General features: G+C 32.0%; 1 protein-coding gene across 4 annotated transcripts in view; it reads right to left on the reverse strand.

The window, feature by feature from the left end:
- The window catches only part of LOC124543380 (potassium voltage-gated channel protein Shaker), a 358,981-nt gene extending 341,233 nt beyond the window's left edge, over positions 1 to 17,748 (reverse strand). Inside the window, exon 1 of one of the 4 annotated variants that reach the window (XM_047121587.1) lies at positions 16,949 to 17,748. In XM_047121587.1, coding sequence (XP_046977543.1) covers positions 16,949 to 17,142 — 194 coding nt within the window. In that variant the 5' untranslated portion in view covers positions 17,143 to 17,748. The remainder of the gene's footprint in view (positions 1 to 16,948) is intronic. The other 3 variants (XM_047121586.1, XM_047121592.1, XM_047121591.1) reach the window with 3 other exon arrangements.
- Positions 17,749 to 18,108: the final 360 nt, after the last annotated feature.

The raw sequence follows: 18,108 nt of genomic DNA on the forward strand, positions 1-18,108 counted from the left end.
AATGCGCGATAAGTATATATTTTTATTTAAAATTAAAATTATACGACTAAAAATATACACCACCAATTACGAAGATGCTGTATCGCTATTATATACCTTCCTAAATCTGCCAATTACTTAAAAAACACTCCAAATGTTACAAACCTGCGATTTCTTTACGTCTATATTAAAATATAGGGTTGTTAGTTTTGTAGTAATATTATAGTGGTAATTAAAGATTTTTAAACTTTTATTTTAAGCAAATTTTCATATAAATTATGTATTGACCGGCTAAATAATTTTTTTGTATTCTGTATTAAATTAATTTTTTTGTGTTTAAATAGGAAATTGTGTTATAATGAATATAGTTGTAATTTTAATAATTATTATTTTTTATTAAGAGTGTATTAACCCTAATTATGATGACACATGGTTTGTTTACTAAAATTCCAGATCGAATGTGGCTGGAGTATAGTTTTAGTTCATATTTGTATATATATATTTAAGCATTGAATGTTGTTAATTCTTATGTTCATAAATTTTTATTTGTAGATAATCAATACTATGATTTATTTAAATTTGCTAGTATATAAAATTTAAAAAAAAAATAGTTTCAAGCAACATTTTCATAATTCGAAGCAATTAAATAGTACAATCTTTTCAAGCCGCCTAGACGTATATAAGAAAGAGCAAGTTCCCTTGGGCATATTACACCACACACCATATAATTTTAATTCCTTTGTAAACTAACTTGTTAATGTTTGAAAAGCCTAAAAACATTTGAGTTCACTTAAATTAAGTTAAATTCCTTCAGTATAATCAGAATCTGAGGTAATGATGCGTAAAATATTCTGCCAATAACACTTACCCTACATACGAGAGAGATTTAGCGAATGACTCCGGGTTGAATCATTAGAATCATTCAACAGCATGAGTTTGATTGGTGATAGAATTTAACTTAACAGTATCTAACAGCAACAAAAACGTAAAATAAAAGAAACTCATTAAGAAATTAAACACAATAAACACATTTTTAATAGACTAAGAATAAAATCACGGTTTGTAATAATCTATTACTACCGTACCTACTGTTTTTTACTTGAATACTAGCAACACTAAATATTCTACAGAATTTGTTTATTTACTACATCAAATAAGAAACATCTAAAATTATCAGTGTTCGTTTAATATATCGGCTATGTATTAAACACGTTTCCTCTCCAATCACTCTATCCATTAAAAAAAACACATCAAAATCCGTTGCGTAATTTCAAAGATCTAAATAGGGACAGACAAGTGGTAAGGGACTTTGTTTTATACTATGTAATGATTATTAATAAATTGTATGCGAAGTTTTCGATGGTAAATTGTATGAATACATTATAATGTTACATACAGTAGTAAAGTCATCATAGTTCACACGAGCAAGCACAAGTTGTAGCGTGCTATTATTATCGCACTACTTTCAAGATATTCCCCCGTGGAAACTGTGCTCTTGAACAAAGCAATCGAACCTGATTGTATTCCATTGTTACCTACAGCGTCTTCAAAGGCTATCTTAACATACTCCCCTGACGGTATAATTTTGTAATATTTTAGTTTCATTTGTAGAAGTATTTCAAATATCAAACATCATCATACACGTGTAGAGTAAAAGCATTTTCAATTTCTCTCAGGCATACATTTATATATTTTTTTATTTTACAACAAAATTAACGACGTTTAAATTTGTCTACGTGTGCACTTAAATTATTAAGCATGAACACTTTTAATTGTGTATACAATTATTGTTATTTTAATATTTTTTATTTCATCCATATTATTAACAAAGAATCACGCTAGTCATAGTTATCCGTAACATTAAAAATAAGTTGAGTCATTTTCGTAATCCATTTTAGGGCAGTTAATGAGCCATACTCTTACCAATAGTACCAACATATAATTTGAAATCTGCTCATTTTAATAAATAATATCTATTAAAACGAGCAGATGTAAAATTCATACTAATTTCAAAGTATTAAGTAGGGAGAAGGTATAAGAAATATTTATTACTGAGGGCTGTTGAAATATACGATGATATATATCATTTTACTTCAGGATTGTCGAGCGTTTCTTTATACTTCTTCGTATTGATCGAAATAGTGAAAATTTGGTAACAACTGTTTGGGCTAAAATAAATCGTTTTTTCTAATTGCCTTATAAAAGATATTTACAAAAAATATATAATGTACTAGACACATGTCAAAAAATCAGCAATCTCAACCCTCTCGCAGTGAAAATGAATTGTTGATCTGGCTATTAATTGGACTCGTCAATTAAAAAAAACTATGAATCTGGCGTTCTTTGTTATTCAAATGTATGTCTATGTATTGATTGTTGTCTATGTATGTATTGATATTGTCAGAGACATGTGGAATCACGTGGTTTGCGATATTTTACGTTTCCCACTGTCACTGTGGGGTCTCACAAGGGTTCGGCTCTAGGCTGTTCTTATTCATCGTTGTACTAGATGTTGTCTCGGTACGCATCCAGGATTAGCCTCGATTAGGGATGATCGATATTCATCGATGTTGAAGAAACATCGATGTTTCGCTGGAAAACATCGATGTTTTGACATCGATGTTATGACTTCAATATCATCGACACATCGATGTTTTATGAACAAAAATATCGAAGAAAAAAATCAGCTACATCCACAGCTTCAGAAAGGCTTTTTTCTAAAGCTGGCCAACTCCTTTATCAACAGCGGAACCGACTGAAGGGAAAACACCTGTCTAAGTTAATTTTCTTACAAAGTGTCGCCAAGAAATATTGGGATCGTTAATATTTTTGTGCAACTTTTGTATAAAATAAATAATTTTCATAAATATAATATTTTTTTTTATTTTTTACCGAAAACATCGATGTTTAACACATATCGATGTTTTCGAATCGATATTTATCGTACATCGATATTTTTGATTCGATGTTAACATCGATGTCAACATCGATGTTTTCCTAATATCGTACATCCCTAGCCTCGATGGCTGATAACCGCCAGGAGCTGAAACGCATTGTCAGCTTATGAAAAAATACGCTTGAGAACGGCAGTTTTCAACGGAATGAGGCAAAGACCATGTTCATATGTTGCTTGTAGGAGATCAAACTCTCGCACGATTCAAAATGTCAAATAGGGGTTGAACTAATAGTTAAGTCGGAGAATTGCCTTGAATCCGTCCTGCACGAGTCTGGTGGCATCGGTCACGACGTTCAAGCCTGTATTTACGCCATTTGGATCAAATGGCGGAAAGACACAGGTGTGGTCTGTGATTGCAGATACCAACCACGTTCAAGGGACAAATATACATAAGATAAAACTTCAAAATGTATTAAAGTAAAATGTCAAAATGTCACGGGCAACTATGAGCCCGTGGTTATTGTATACTTAAATAAATACGTTTATACAAGGGTCACATCCGATAGGTTCTTCTCGTTAGCACAATCTTGGCCTATTCTGGAGCTTCACTTCACGGAGATATTAATACAGAGATGACGTCAGTTGACCGCATACGCAAGTCGTTCATGCGAGGTAGTCTCAACTTAAAAGAGAAATCCAAATGTACAGTAATATTTAAAATCAAAATACATATCAAAAATCAACAGCAGAGATAATGCGTATTTTTTGTTCAATGTTCAATTCAGCTCGGAATATGGAGGGTACATTAATCTATTAGTCCCGCGCCTGACTTTTTGTAAGTAATCGGCTTTGTTGTCACATCGAATTATGTGAGTAAAGGATTAAAAAGTGCATTTGTATTTGCGTATATCACCTGAACACTATAATATGTCCTGCAACTCGGATATCGTTATTTGATAATGGCTGCCCCGGCACTAATCGGTCACGAGGACCTCATTGCATCATTGTTCGGATATTTTCCGGGAAAAATAAATGAATATATCGTATTTATTTCCAACTCGTATAAAATCCGTTGATTAATTGAATTTGAGGACACACAGATAATCTGTATGTATAAGCTTTTTTGTACCTCAGTACCGATTATTTTCATTTCTATTTCGAATACCAAAAGGTCGCTTAAAATTTATATACGAGTATAGTAAGAGCTGAACTAAAAACATCTAAATAGTTATTCTCTTACAATTTAAATATTTATCATTAATGTGAAATCGACGACCCTGTCAGGATGCGTATATTATGTACGTCATATATATACATTTAGGTACATAAGTAAAATATATGAAAAATATCTATTTACATCAAAAAAATATGTAAATGTACATATGTGTTGAGCGTAAGTGATTACTAAAAATGTTTTTTTGATTATGAGGGGTGTTAAATCGAAGACAGAAATTGTTTATTTACGATCAAAAGATAAATTTTAGTTAAAAGTCAAAAAGACCTTCGTAAAATTCATCATTAAGCGTTGAATCTTAGGAATAAAGATTGTTATTTTTGAAAGGTGGAATTATGCAAATCGGTATTTAGGCTTATGTTTATGAGTAAAAGATAGATGTAAAAGCTATTTTGAAATTCATACTATAAGAGAGTAAATTTTGTGTAGAAGATCGTTTTTTACGTTGTTCGAAATATGCAAATCAGTGTTTGGGTACTATTCTGTTTCGACGCTTCGCATAAGAGGTTTAAATATGAAAACTCATTGGAAGTCGGTTATTTTAAAAGTTCTAAATATGAAAATTGTTTTATCGTCGACGCAGATTATCAATAAATTCAAATATAAAACATCATTGGGTGGGTCTTCGTATAATGTTTCCGATAGGTTTTCCCATATATAAAAAAATATATAATTAATCATATATTGGATATGGCTAATTATAACAAAAAAAAAATTTGTTAAGCTCAAGATAACTTATACCTTATAAAAATATGTTTGTTGCTAGACACACTAGTATAAAAGTGTATATTTTGTTACGAAAATACGAAATACGAAAAATTATCACAAAAGTGAGGCTTTAGTCAGTTTTATTTTCAAATAATTCCTATGCAACGCTGCTACAGCCGTATCATGCATAAAATGCAATATCAATTTCGCACCTTTAAAGAAAACCAGGAACACAAAATTTTAGAGAGGATTTTGCAAAAAATACTCGAAAAAAATATTACGACTATCTCACTTAAAAATGAAGTACGTAAATTTTTAAACAATATTTTCGGGGCTATATTATTTACTCACATTATAAAATCGTTTTCGGACACATTCGTAATACAATTAATTAATTACCTCATTAAAAATACTTATATATTTAATGATCAAAAATAAAGTATCAATAATAGTTATAATCGTTCCGAAAATCGATTATCTGCAAACATACAAAAGACTCTAGTTAAACACAAAAAAAAACCATTTTATTTTCATAGCAAAAAAAGAATTAAAAGAGGAAAAAAACTCGTATAGAGCTTAAGCTACAGGTCTAGCGTCCACTGATTGCGTAAAAAAACGCTCAAGGAAATGGAATAAAAATTGTATGAATGCATGTTTGGAACATATATACTTCCAGTCATTTTGTTTCAAGTTGCGCAACGCTGTGAATGCCATGGATTGCTGGGCGAAGACAAGTGACGTAGAGTCAAGTCTGAATTTTCCGACTTAAATCGGACATTTATCACCAGCCTGCGGCGAAGTGAGAACACTTGCTAATGTTTGAGAAAATATTACAAACGAAAATATACTCTATTACAAAGACCTTAAGAAACAAATTTATCTTAAGTGTTTATAAGAATATCCATTAAAGGTGAATATTGAACGAATAAAGAACAATTGTGTAGTCCGCTGGGGCTTTAAGTTTGGTTGTAGCAACTTGACAGTCAATTTAAAAAACGCTGATTTCTTTACAGACAAACTTTATTCTAGTATTTTTGTTTCACCGCGATGAAATCACTCTTTGTACATTTTTAAAAGTACAATCAGTGACGTAATATCATGTCCACGAAATACATTAATTAAGTCAACACACTAACACAAAAATGTTGTTTGTGTCTGTACACGGTCTGAATCTGGCTGCTCTCTGAGAGCAGAGAAAAGGTAAAATGAAAGGTACAAAATCGTTTTTCGTTTGTGCAATCGTTTCATTGCCAAAGCTGCTCTGAAAAGTTTCAACATGTTATTTTATAATAAACAAATTCGCATTATGGTGGCTAGATGTTCACGTTCCGAGCGCTTTTACCCTCGTTAAATTTTGATAATGCTTGTCTGTTTATGAAATATGATGATTAACTATATCTCATTAACTTAATGTCAGTGCTGTTAGCAATGTTTGCTGGTATATTTTATGATTGTATTTGAATAATTTTTTTGGTATGATCTATATTTGAGCGGAAATGTATTTTTTGTAATATATTAAAAGATTTTGAGTCACATTTTTGGTTATAGATTATTTATTATTCGTTAATATTAGTGATTTCTAGGGCTAAACTTATTGACGGATTATAAACTGTTCTCTTAAATAAATTCTAGGTAAAATTTATGCTATTTTTTTATATTATCATAAAATATGTCTATTATTAACATCAACAATCACTTGAAGCTTATTATTATTATATTCTTTATTGCACTAAAATATGTGTATACAATGATTGTACAGTAATATATGTACTGGCAAAGGTGGACTTATCTCTAAAAGAGATTTCTTCCAGTCAACTTATAAAACAAAGCTTTTGTCTTAATAAAGTGTATTCGTTTAATGCACAAATTATTACTTTAATAAAACTCCGCAACTTCACTTATATATTCGAAAAAATTGAATAAAATGATAGTCGTTATGACTAAGAACTAAGTAAAGACAACCCAAATATTATTATTTTTTTATGGTATAGATTGGCGGACGAGCATATGGGCCATCTGATGGTAAGTGGTCACCAACCTTGAGAACTAAGATGTTATGTCCCTTGTGCTTGTCGTTAAACTGGCTAATAATAATATTAATTGTATTAATATGAAAGCTACCAACGATTAGATCACACAGTCTGTTACTAAATTCATTGTTACTAAAGTATATGACTTCGATTTGGGTTGCAGCCAATATATCAACACGATGTCCAAAAATACTATAAAATAATGTTTAGTCTAGTTACATTCACATCACAGCCGTAAGAAATAAATTTGATTTTCTAATGTAAGTCTTATGAATTCCTAAATTTAGTATGAATTCATTAACGACAAACGCTGCGAAGGATTTTCACGTAAATCTGTAAATTCCCAAATATATCTATCACCGAATTTCACACTAAAAACTTTTCCGTGTAAGCTAAACCCGCTCTGTTTAGCGATAGTTATATCTTTACATATATCTATATCCATAAGATCGATATTTATTTAAGAATGCTTTAAAAAGTTAGTCTCTAAATATTCCAAAGCTTTTAGCTTTGTCCACTAAGCTCTTTAATGTAATTTGCTGTCACGTGGTAGATCGCACTAGACGATAATGTTTCATCACTATGTTGTATTCTCCTTCGAACACAAAATGAGTTACTGATAAAAATTAAGAACAAGCTAAATATTTGCCTTTGTTATAATTCACGTATTCATTATTTTTGACTCACAATTCTACAATAGTATCCGCGCTTTAGCTATTGAGCGTTGATGAAGCACGCAAATTATCCAAACCAATGAATGCAAAGTATGTTTTCCAAGCATCTTTCGATGATGTACATAATACCTTTAGAGATTAAAGTATCAAAGTTTATTTTATCAAGATTTTAGTCTAAATTTGGGTTCTTCATTTTTGCTTGCGAGATATTTAATGACTGTTAAAATTGTCCTGCCAATGAAATGAAAAATAAAAAATATAACTTCCTAAAAAGGTAAATATTACTGGTATCTTATAGATTTAATTAATCATTTTACTAATAGAAATCTTCAATGTAGTCTATTATAGCTTACATAGTAATGTAAACTGTATCAGAATTTATATGAATATGCAATAACAAATATGGCTAACACTGAACATTGAATTGTACATAATGGTACAAAAAGAACAAAAGAAAAGAACTCCATATTATCAAACATTAATCGAACATTTTCATAATTAAAATATCATTCATTGTGATAGTTGAAGACTATAATACGTCGGCCTAAAATTAAGGCACTTTAGTATATTGTTTCAGCATAACGTAATCGGATTAGCTTTCAACCTGAACAGGCTTATGATTGTGAACACTTTGATAATTAGCCAGCTATAGAGCAATATGAACGTTTGTTTTGATCGCTTTTAAATTAAAAAAAGTAACATATGTAACAGCTTGTTTATATATAACTACTATTTTCGCCTTATTTTTCGTTGAAAGACGGTTTGGATATTCCATAACGCACTTTTAATGCATGTTGGTCGATACAGATATTTCCTACCAAATCGTAAAGTCCTAACACCGTACTTCATCGCTTCTACTTCACCGCAATGTGTGAGGTGAACTATAAACAGAAATTAAGAATTAGTTCCAGGAGTTTGCCCGTGATTGAACCCGTAATCTTCGATTCACATTCACTTGTTCTAAAAACTGTGCCATTTCGACTCTTACATGTTTCAAATTGTGCAGTTTAATTTAAAACGTAGCCGGAACATTTACGTGAACTAATTTTAAAACAAAAAACTTTATTAATACGTTTCACTCTGTGGAAATGGATATAACCTAGCGAAACAAAATGACGTGAACTATTTAAAATGTATTTTATAAAACTGTAAAAATTTTACTTAGTAATTTTAGTTAGTAGAACGCAAGCATTCATTACTAGGGAATTATAATTACACAAGTTACTTTTTGATTTTGAATATGATCACGTTGGTACAAAATAAATAGTAATCATGATTTATTTTATTATGTACGCAATGGGTCGAAATTAACCATTAAACGAAAAGCCTTGAAAAAGATTAATGGATTTATCGACGTATAGTATCGTAAATGTTGTGCTTATTAAGTAAACTTTAATAATTTCACGATATTAACCATTTCATGGTATACCTTATTAAAACATCTGACTGATTTTCGTTTAAAACTCATTTAAACACTATCATGCATGAGTTAATGATCCTTTAGCGAGAATTTAAAATTGAAATCTACTAGAATTTGCATTTAGCGTGGACTTTTATTATCAAAGAGTACATATCCGATATTCTGTGAATTCTGTGATTTTCCGGCATAAAAGTGTCACACATGTTCCCAGTATTCGGATTCGTGAATTGGATTATAGGAATTAGTATTAATAAATTGAATACAAAAAATATACGTCCAATATTAATTTGCTTATGGATCATTCAAGCTTTCAATATGAATATAGTAAAAGCCTGAAAATTTCCCACTGTTAGACACAGGCTTCTCTCGCTTTGAAGAGTAGGTTTGGAGCTTATTACACCACGCTGCTCCAACACGGGTTGGTGGATACACATGTGACAGAATTTCGTTGAAACTAGGCGACTGCAAGTTTCCTCGAGAGGTTTTCCTTCACTGTCGAGCACGACATGAATAATAAATACAAATGAAGTACATGAAAATTCAGTACCTCGAACTCGCAATCGAATAAGATGCAAGCGTCCTAACTACTGTTTCATCTCAGCTATACAAATAACTGTTATGTAACATCATATGAGTAGTAAATAAATGTTAATCTGTTTAATAAAGGTTTACAATAACTCTAATTATTGATAGTAGTAGCATAAGTGTGAGGTAAATGAACTTGTGACGTTTTTTCACAACACTATATTATCTATTTCCAAGTATCATAACAAAATTACATCTAGTGAAAGAATTAAAACGAACATTTTCAGCGCTTCCAATTAACTAATGTCCAATCAAATGCTAATCCATCGAAATCGATTCATAAACTGGAAACAAAATACAGGGTAATACGATTATTATTATGATTAGGTATTTTAATTCATATAGATAAATAAACTAAGCTTGTTACGATGATGTGAAGCTATATTTTTTTTATTATAGAAGTACGTATTGGTAGCTTTGTGCAAGCTAGTCTGGGTAAATACCATTGACTCATTTTAAACAACACTAGTTACTATTTTATGCCTTGATTTGAGGGGTGACTGAGCCTGTGCAATTACAGGCACGAGGGACGAAACTTTTTAGTCTCCAGTGTTGGTGGTTTATTAATATTTCTAATAGCGACAATGTCTATAATGACTTTCTATTACATACATATATGTATAAAAATACACCAGCTGTGCCCGCACTTCGTACCCATTTGTATTTTACAAAAAAGTCATTTTTTTAGCCTAAGTTACTCTTTCTTAAATCAATAATATATATAATAATAATCATTGATAAATATTGAGCTTCTGAGATTTTGTTAAACAGTTAATGCGCTATCAACCACAGAATCTGAGATATCATGAAATTTACGGCCGTAATTGTATTGGCTCGCTAAGTGGAATACAGTAATATGAGTAAAGCCTAACTAGAGGGGTTTGGTCAAGGCTTTATCAGTGAAGGATAAGTGAACTCGCCAATCAGGAAATGTGAAGCTTATGTGAATACGGTTGAAACCAATACCTATAAGCGAGATGACCAGCACCATTTCATCATGGCTGGTTAATTTGCATCGGTTTGCATGTAATCTAGATAGCTCTAGGAGATTATTTGCAGCTTAACGCTCAAAAGGGTCTATGTTTGTCCCAATTTATAAATGATAGCGATTGATAAATATATTATAATAACTTTCATGACTGATTTTCCAAGATTGAAAGTCATATTTCATATGTTTGTTATATGGCCTTTTGCAAACATTTATAACCATTGAAATTTATCTTTTGTCATTTTTAATTCAACCTTTTAACAAAACATAATGAATGTAATTTCAACATACAATTTATTAAAATAAGCATTTGTGAACTGACTTTTAAAAGTTTAATTTAATTTTTATTTATTTATTATTTCCTGGCATTGCTCTAACGTCTAAAAATCTAAAAACAATATTTATTAAATAAATTGATTACTTAACTATTTCAATAAATATTTAATATTATTAAATATGTTACTTTATATGTATGTAAGTTTATTAATAGTAATATTCCAAATTATTGTTCCAAATTTGAAAATCAAATAATTTAAATTCGGAATGATTTTACACCATACGCCATAACAACGGACAGCCTGAAATCGAAGGCACTGCTTCCGACACAGTCCCAAGCTTGTTCGTTATAACGTTTATTTTGTCGGACAAGTGTAGATACATAAAGTGAAAACGTTAGAGATTTTCCGAATCGCTACGTATATTTGCACAAAGATTTCAAGAAAGCTTTTATTCTATTTTAAAATATTTTTTTCAAATAACATGCTCTCAGGAAAAGATATACGTAATGTTAATTTATTTAAAATAAGAAGGTAGACGAGCATGCCCATATGGGCCATGAGTACTAGTCACAATTATGTATTATAATTATAAATATATCTGTTAAGAATTTCTTTTCAAATACATGTGACCAATATTAAATTCCAATTTTAAAATATCAGTTGAAACAAATATTCGTATCTTTATACGAAAGTAACAAATCTCGGAGGTAATAAAATATCAAATATACTCGTTACTGTCGATCGTCTGTTAGTAATTTATAATTAACATAACAAGGCAACGAAATGACTGAATCATAACAAATAGTATCGAATGAGGCAAAGCTTCATAAATATCCAACAATAATTATGTCAAATCGTTTGTTTTCCATTAAAATTCATTTTGCATAAATATTAATACTCACTTAATATTCCTCTCGAATACCAAATACTTAATTGAATCTGGTGAATGCGTTAAAGAACTTGATTTAACATTTTTTTTCATTCTGCTTAAATTTGTTTACAAAATGTTTTCCAACTATAGCGTACCGACTACACCACGTACGTTCTCACGCTATTATGAAAAGGTTCTGTGTGTTTTAATAACTAATTATATTGACATTATTCTATTTAATTTAAATTACGAAAATCATTATTATTATTAATTCGTTGAAATTAATCAACAGCCACGTAAATTGTTCCGATACATTCATTAGGCAAATATAATAAAGCAATTCAGTTCGAAAATGGAAATAAAAGTTTATGTTATTTTTACTTTAAAAGTAAAAATAAATTTGACAGTTTTTTTATATCGAGAGACTGATAATGTTTTAATAAATTTTAGGATTTATTAGAAATGGTTAAAGAACGCGTAAATAAATGTCAGTTCAGTCGAGCGGAGATAATCGGTTTGCAAAAATTACAGATGTTAGTATAATTCCTTTTTTTTATGCGTTTCAATACATTTTGAAAAAAGACTTCAGACTTTTACCGTATGTATGTTGAGCCGTCAAATATAACAAAAATAAAACATTATTTAACAATAGAAAAACAATCACCTATCAATAATAAATTTGAATACCAAATGAAATACAGTAAAATGTAACTGCCATATATTATTATCCAGTTTCCGTAACGGATTTAACATTTGAAATGGTTCAAACAAAAATAGCACTTATTTTAAAACTCGTGAATAATTTAAAGGATCAAAACGGGTCGAATCATTTCCCCAATATAATGAAACTTGAATAAATTTCCATTGACCGGACAACCAACTAAATACTTAATTTTTATTACAATAAATGAAGGTGATATATAATAAATACAACGGTTTTTTTTAATCTTCCTTTGTTCCAAAGGTATAGAATAGGGAAGCATGCATCTAGCGTTGTATAATCAAATCTAGCGTTCAGTAAAGCCCAGTGCACAGTGCATCACTTCTAGTGCTTCATACACTGTTATATTATTTTGCCTCGACAGTGTAATCGCGTTTGCACATAGTATACTATTATATCAGCCTGTGTGCTTAATAATAATATTAACAGGGTCATTCATGCCAATAGATAAAAATTTGTTTTAGAAATATTAATAGATATAACATTATTACCCGACAAATAAATCGGAAACATCTATCTTTCTGACGGAGTATTTGTACAAAATACGTATACGATAAGTAGACACTACCGCCCAAAAATATTGGCATATCATCACCATCCTCCTGCCCTTATCCCTATTTACTTGAGGTCTTCGCAGCATGTTTCCTTCTTCTATACTTCCCTAAGATATCCTTTGTGCCGGAGACTCTGGATCAATCACCCTTTAAATTCAAACACAACAATACGTAAGTATTACTGTTAGGCGATATTGCTGACAGACATACTAAACAAAACCTAAAACAGTTGGTCAAACTGAATAAAATTGTGCACAGGAAACTCGAAATTTGTCTCCAAAAGGGTTCAAATGATGAACAAACTTTGAATGGAAGTTCTCAACTTAAAGAATAACTTAGAAACATGGAGATCGATGAATAGGCTTTTATTTATATGCAAAATACGAACTTTGCAGTATAATAATACGAGAATGATTTCATTCTAAAAATTCGAGAATGGACTTATTCTTATAAAAAAATGTATACCGAAGACTTACGAGTATATAAAAAGGATTATTAGAAAGTGACAGGAAAAATATCGACTCGCTAGTGACAATCACCGGATTGAATTTAAACATAAACTTTAAAAACAAGTTGGAAATATACACGAAACAAAGATGAGTATGCCTGAAAATCTGAGCCACTTGAATGTTTTGTGAAATTCAGAGATATGATTGTATTTGTGTAAGCTGAATATAAAACTCATGCCTGAATACTGAATTTGCGAAATTTTCATTTAATTGCTGTGTTCTATAGTATAAGCCAACTTTAAATTTTCTACCAAGCTTTTGAGATTATCTGTTTGTTATGAAGGTTTCGTTTCAGATAGTAAAAGGGTGATGGTAAATAATTTGCGCTGTAAGTTATAGTTTTAACATTTCTTTCGTCAATCTTTAAGTAAACCTGTTTAAGTGTATGTACACCCTTAAGGATTAATTAACCTTAGGATCTTCCTCGTGCCTGTAATTACACTTGCTCACTCACTTCAAGAGCTGAGATGGCCCAGTGGTTAAAACGCGTGCATCTTAATCGATGATTTCGGGTTCAAACCCAGGCAAGCACCACTACATATACATATGTGCTTAATTTGTGTTTATAATTCATCTTGCGCTCGGCGGTGAAGGAAAACATCGTGAGGAAACCTGCATGTGTCTAATTTCATAGACATTCTGCCACAGGTGCATTCCACCAACCAGCATTGGAACAGCGTGGTGGAATATGTTCCAAGCCCTCTCCTTATAATAGGAATAGGAGGCCTTAGGCCATCAGTGAGTAATTTACAGGCTGTTACATTACTTTTTTTTTACTTTCACTCACTTCCGATCGAAACGTTGCAATACCCAGCATTGCTGATAGGCAATAGATATACTATTTCATCAGACAGACATTCAATCAATCCAGATCTACATTGAGTTTTTTTTCAATATTCTATCCAAACTTTCTGATTAGTTATTACGGGATAAATTCACGTGGAATATGAAACGAACTCACTAAATTACTTTCATTATGAACATTTCCCTACACTATAAAAGACCTTCTATTTTTGAAGGTTTTATAAAACTAGACCGCATTCTTTATTCGTCAAATTGCTTTATGGCGGTCACAAACTACCCTCATAATTATGCAGGCGATGTCATTTGTTATACGATATTTAGGATTACTTTACCTCGAAATAAGGAATAATATAAAGCGGCCTGGCTTTGTTGGGAAAGAATGGACCCAAATAGTCATTTATTTTTCCCTTTGACATTTTCCACTAGCTACTCACGCGTTATCACGCATTTGTATTGGTCTTAAAGTAAGTTCAACTATGCTCTCTAGCTTTTGTGACCGAATCATCCTTTTTTAGAAATAGTTCTAAATCTGTACCCTCCGAAGTAAAGTCAAGGCTAGCTTGAACAAGTAAATGTTTTTATCAATATTAGATCATAGTTTGTAGTTTCCTTCTATAATTATGGCATCGCGGGAGTAGAGAGTACATCTGTGTTTGCAGAAATACGCGTGGCTCAATAATAAATCCCCGGTACACGGATAACAATTACGAAAAAACATATCAACATATAAATATATATATTTTTTATATATTATGACAATATGATTTTATTGAATAAAATGAAATTAATGAATATAACTTGCGCATATACTTATGAAAACCTTAGAACCGTCAGTTTTGATTTTGGCTAAACTTGAAGCAACTTTTTCCGTTCTTGGTTCTACGCCAAGAGACTTAGCTATTACTGTTTTTACTAATTACCCGTAAAATGTATATTTTGCACTTTCTAATAATGTTTAATTCAGTTTAAAAAATAATTAGTTCTATGTTTCGTCGCTATTATATAGTATAAACTAAGTATCATGTTTTTTAAAGTATATCAACAGAATATATCGTTTAGCTATTTTTTTTGTCCCAAATTAACTTGAATTCCTAATTTAGTTAATCGAACTATTTTTACAAATATTCGTATTTAACTTTAAGTTATCCATACAAATAATCTTTTTCTAATTATAGTTTATGTATTAGTGAAATGAAACAGTGATTGTTTCATTCAGAGTTATCAATATTTTTGCAAATATACGTAATATTATTTAAATGGATTAAGAATGGTCTGTTCCTATTCCAAGTCTCGTGCTTTGATATTGTTAATAGCCGCCTATTATAAGTATAATAAGAAAATGCGCTTCTCAGCACGTTTTAAGGATGCGCTTTCTCATATCTAGTTTTTAACATCTGGGCCGAATTTGTGTTCGCCAAAGTTCAATGCACTTGACCTATTTGCATTACTTTTGTTGCGATGAACATATGTATCTTCATTATATATTAATATAACTTTTTAAATGAGTGTTTATCTATGAAATGTATTGTTTGGTAACGGAAAATTATGAAAAGTTGACTATTATGTTTTCTAACGTTAAAACATAAAAACAGAACATAAAATTAATTTTTTCACCTCTTGCTTGTACTCATCATTTAAAAACTTTTTGATAATTTTAGAAAACTTTATAAGACGATAAATAAATATAAAGTTTTCCTACATTCAAAATACATAATTTGTCTGTTATTTATATATTATTACTGCATCAATATGACGAAGATAATTTGTACCTAAATCTTCGCTATAATTTGATTAGTTCTAAAAAAGCCAATATCTTGTCACATATATATATTTAATAAAATAGCTATATGAGTTCGTTTCAAATCCATTGAAATAATACACAATGTGTAAAAAGAACGATTAAGTTTTATTGCTTAATTATGTTTGTTCAAACGAAAATAATAGTGCCAAACTTGTTGAAAACTTGACTCCGAGGTGTGGGTCATGCTTCGGTACCCCAAATCGATAGCCGGAGGTCGACGCGGCAGTCCTTCTGTTTCGCAAGTCCAAGGTGAAGCTTTACTGCCTCATTTTTAGGTCGAGCAATGTTCAATGTCAAAACAGCCGCAGGACTAAATAGGCCTCCTATTCACACGCAGACCGACGCCGCATATTTTATTTAGATCACGCAATTCGACGTAAAAATTTATTTTTCAAACAATTATTCATTAGTTTGCAGATTTATTAAATACTAAGTAACTAAATATCATAATCACCTATCACATCAAAGAAATGTCCTTTGAGAAATTTAACGATCATAAGAATAGAAAAATACAAAATTACTCTGTAAACTTGTCCCGATCGCTCTTGTCATAATTTAAGTTCTGTGCCAAAAGTATTGAAGGAACCGGTATGGTATAATTTGATTGTATTAATACACGCAAAGAAAACAACGAGTTTGGTATAAATTCCATTTGAAAATTACATCGGTTATTGTGATGAATTGGATTTTTATTTAAAATTAAATAAACAAAATGCATAAAACTACAACCGGCTGTTACGTATTTGTAATGATAAAAAACATTAGATATTCGTATTATTTAAGTTTTTCTCGAATATAATATTTATGACCTTAAAGCAAAGTCATACATACATTTTTAAACGCGAAAGGCTGTAACCGTTTTTAATTGCGCGTACCGAAGTAAACATAAAACAAACCTCTTCCTTGGCTTGCGTCGTGGCCGGCGGCGCTCCCCCTCCAGCTCGTTTTCAAGGCCACGCCGCCGCGGGCCACCTTGTGCCCGTCGTCGCTCCAGCTTGCGATCTGGCTGCTGACGTATCTCCTCAACTACGGCCACGCGGGGCACGCAGTCATCCTCCTCTATTTGTTTTGGGGTCTGCGGTGCGCCCATCCGAAGATGGCGTTGACGCCACCACAGCACCCACGAACTGATGTTGTCGCGAATTTTGGAGAAACAGCTATCGTCGACCTCTAAACTCGCGGACGGCAGGGCAGACTCTCCCTGCTATCTGAATTGATTATATTCAAGCCCCGTGGCTTCTAATAAAATAACTTAATACGCTAGTAGTGGAAGGCTGAGGCGGCAGTGAAAGCTTGTTTTAGCAATGGCTCTGATGTAAAAGTAGCAATTGCATTTTTGGAGTTTTCCGCGCTCGAATTTAAACGTCCGGCTCGGTTTTATTTATCAGTCTTATTCTCATAATCACGAAGTCCACTTAAGCAAAAGCACTACTTAAATCTATAAATCTTAAAATTATCTGGCAGGATGAATGGCAGTAAAAGTTGATGGTCGCGGACCGCGGGTCTACATTTTTTACGTGTCGCCGATCGAGTGCTTCAATGTCGCGTCGGCGTCGGGCCGGGCTAAGGTGTTCACGGTGAGAGACATGACGTGCGCGCGGATGGTCAGCGGTGGAGCAAGCGTGCCGCGCGAGCTGTAGCCGTCGCACTCAACAGATGTCGGAGTAAATAGCGTTACGTAACATGGGCGTACCGAACGCGGGCGTGGGTGCGCGACGGTGGCGGACGCGCGAATGTCGTGGAGGCTTCGTTCGCATCGCATGGAGCCGCGGTACCCCCGCCCGCTCCACTACAGGCGCCTCTCGCGCCGGCCCTGATAACGCCGCCCTACCGTACCTGTGACGAGGACGACTAAGCGCTATTGTCCTCAGAGTTGAGCTTTACTTTTGAATATGCTACAGCGAAAGTGCTAGTTCCAATTTAGTCAATTTATCTGAAACGAGCTGTAAATGACAGCTTTTATAAAACTTCAACGAAGTTACGTTTTCCTAGTGATGTAGCGCCGAATTAGTATTGTCGAGCGTTGCAATGTTGTCGTGTGCAGAATATCTAATTA

This window comes from Vanessa cardui, chromosome Z, assembly GCF_905220365.1.
Source record: "Vanessa cardui chromosome Z, ilVanCard2.1, whole genome shotgun sequence".
Taxonomy (NCBI): domain Eukaryota; kingdom Metazoa; phylum Arthropoda; class Insecta; order Lepidoptera; family Nymphalidae; genus Vanessa; species Vanessa cardui.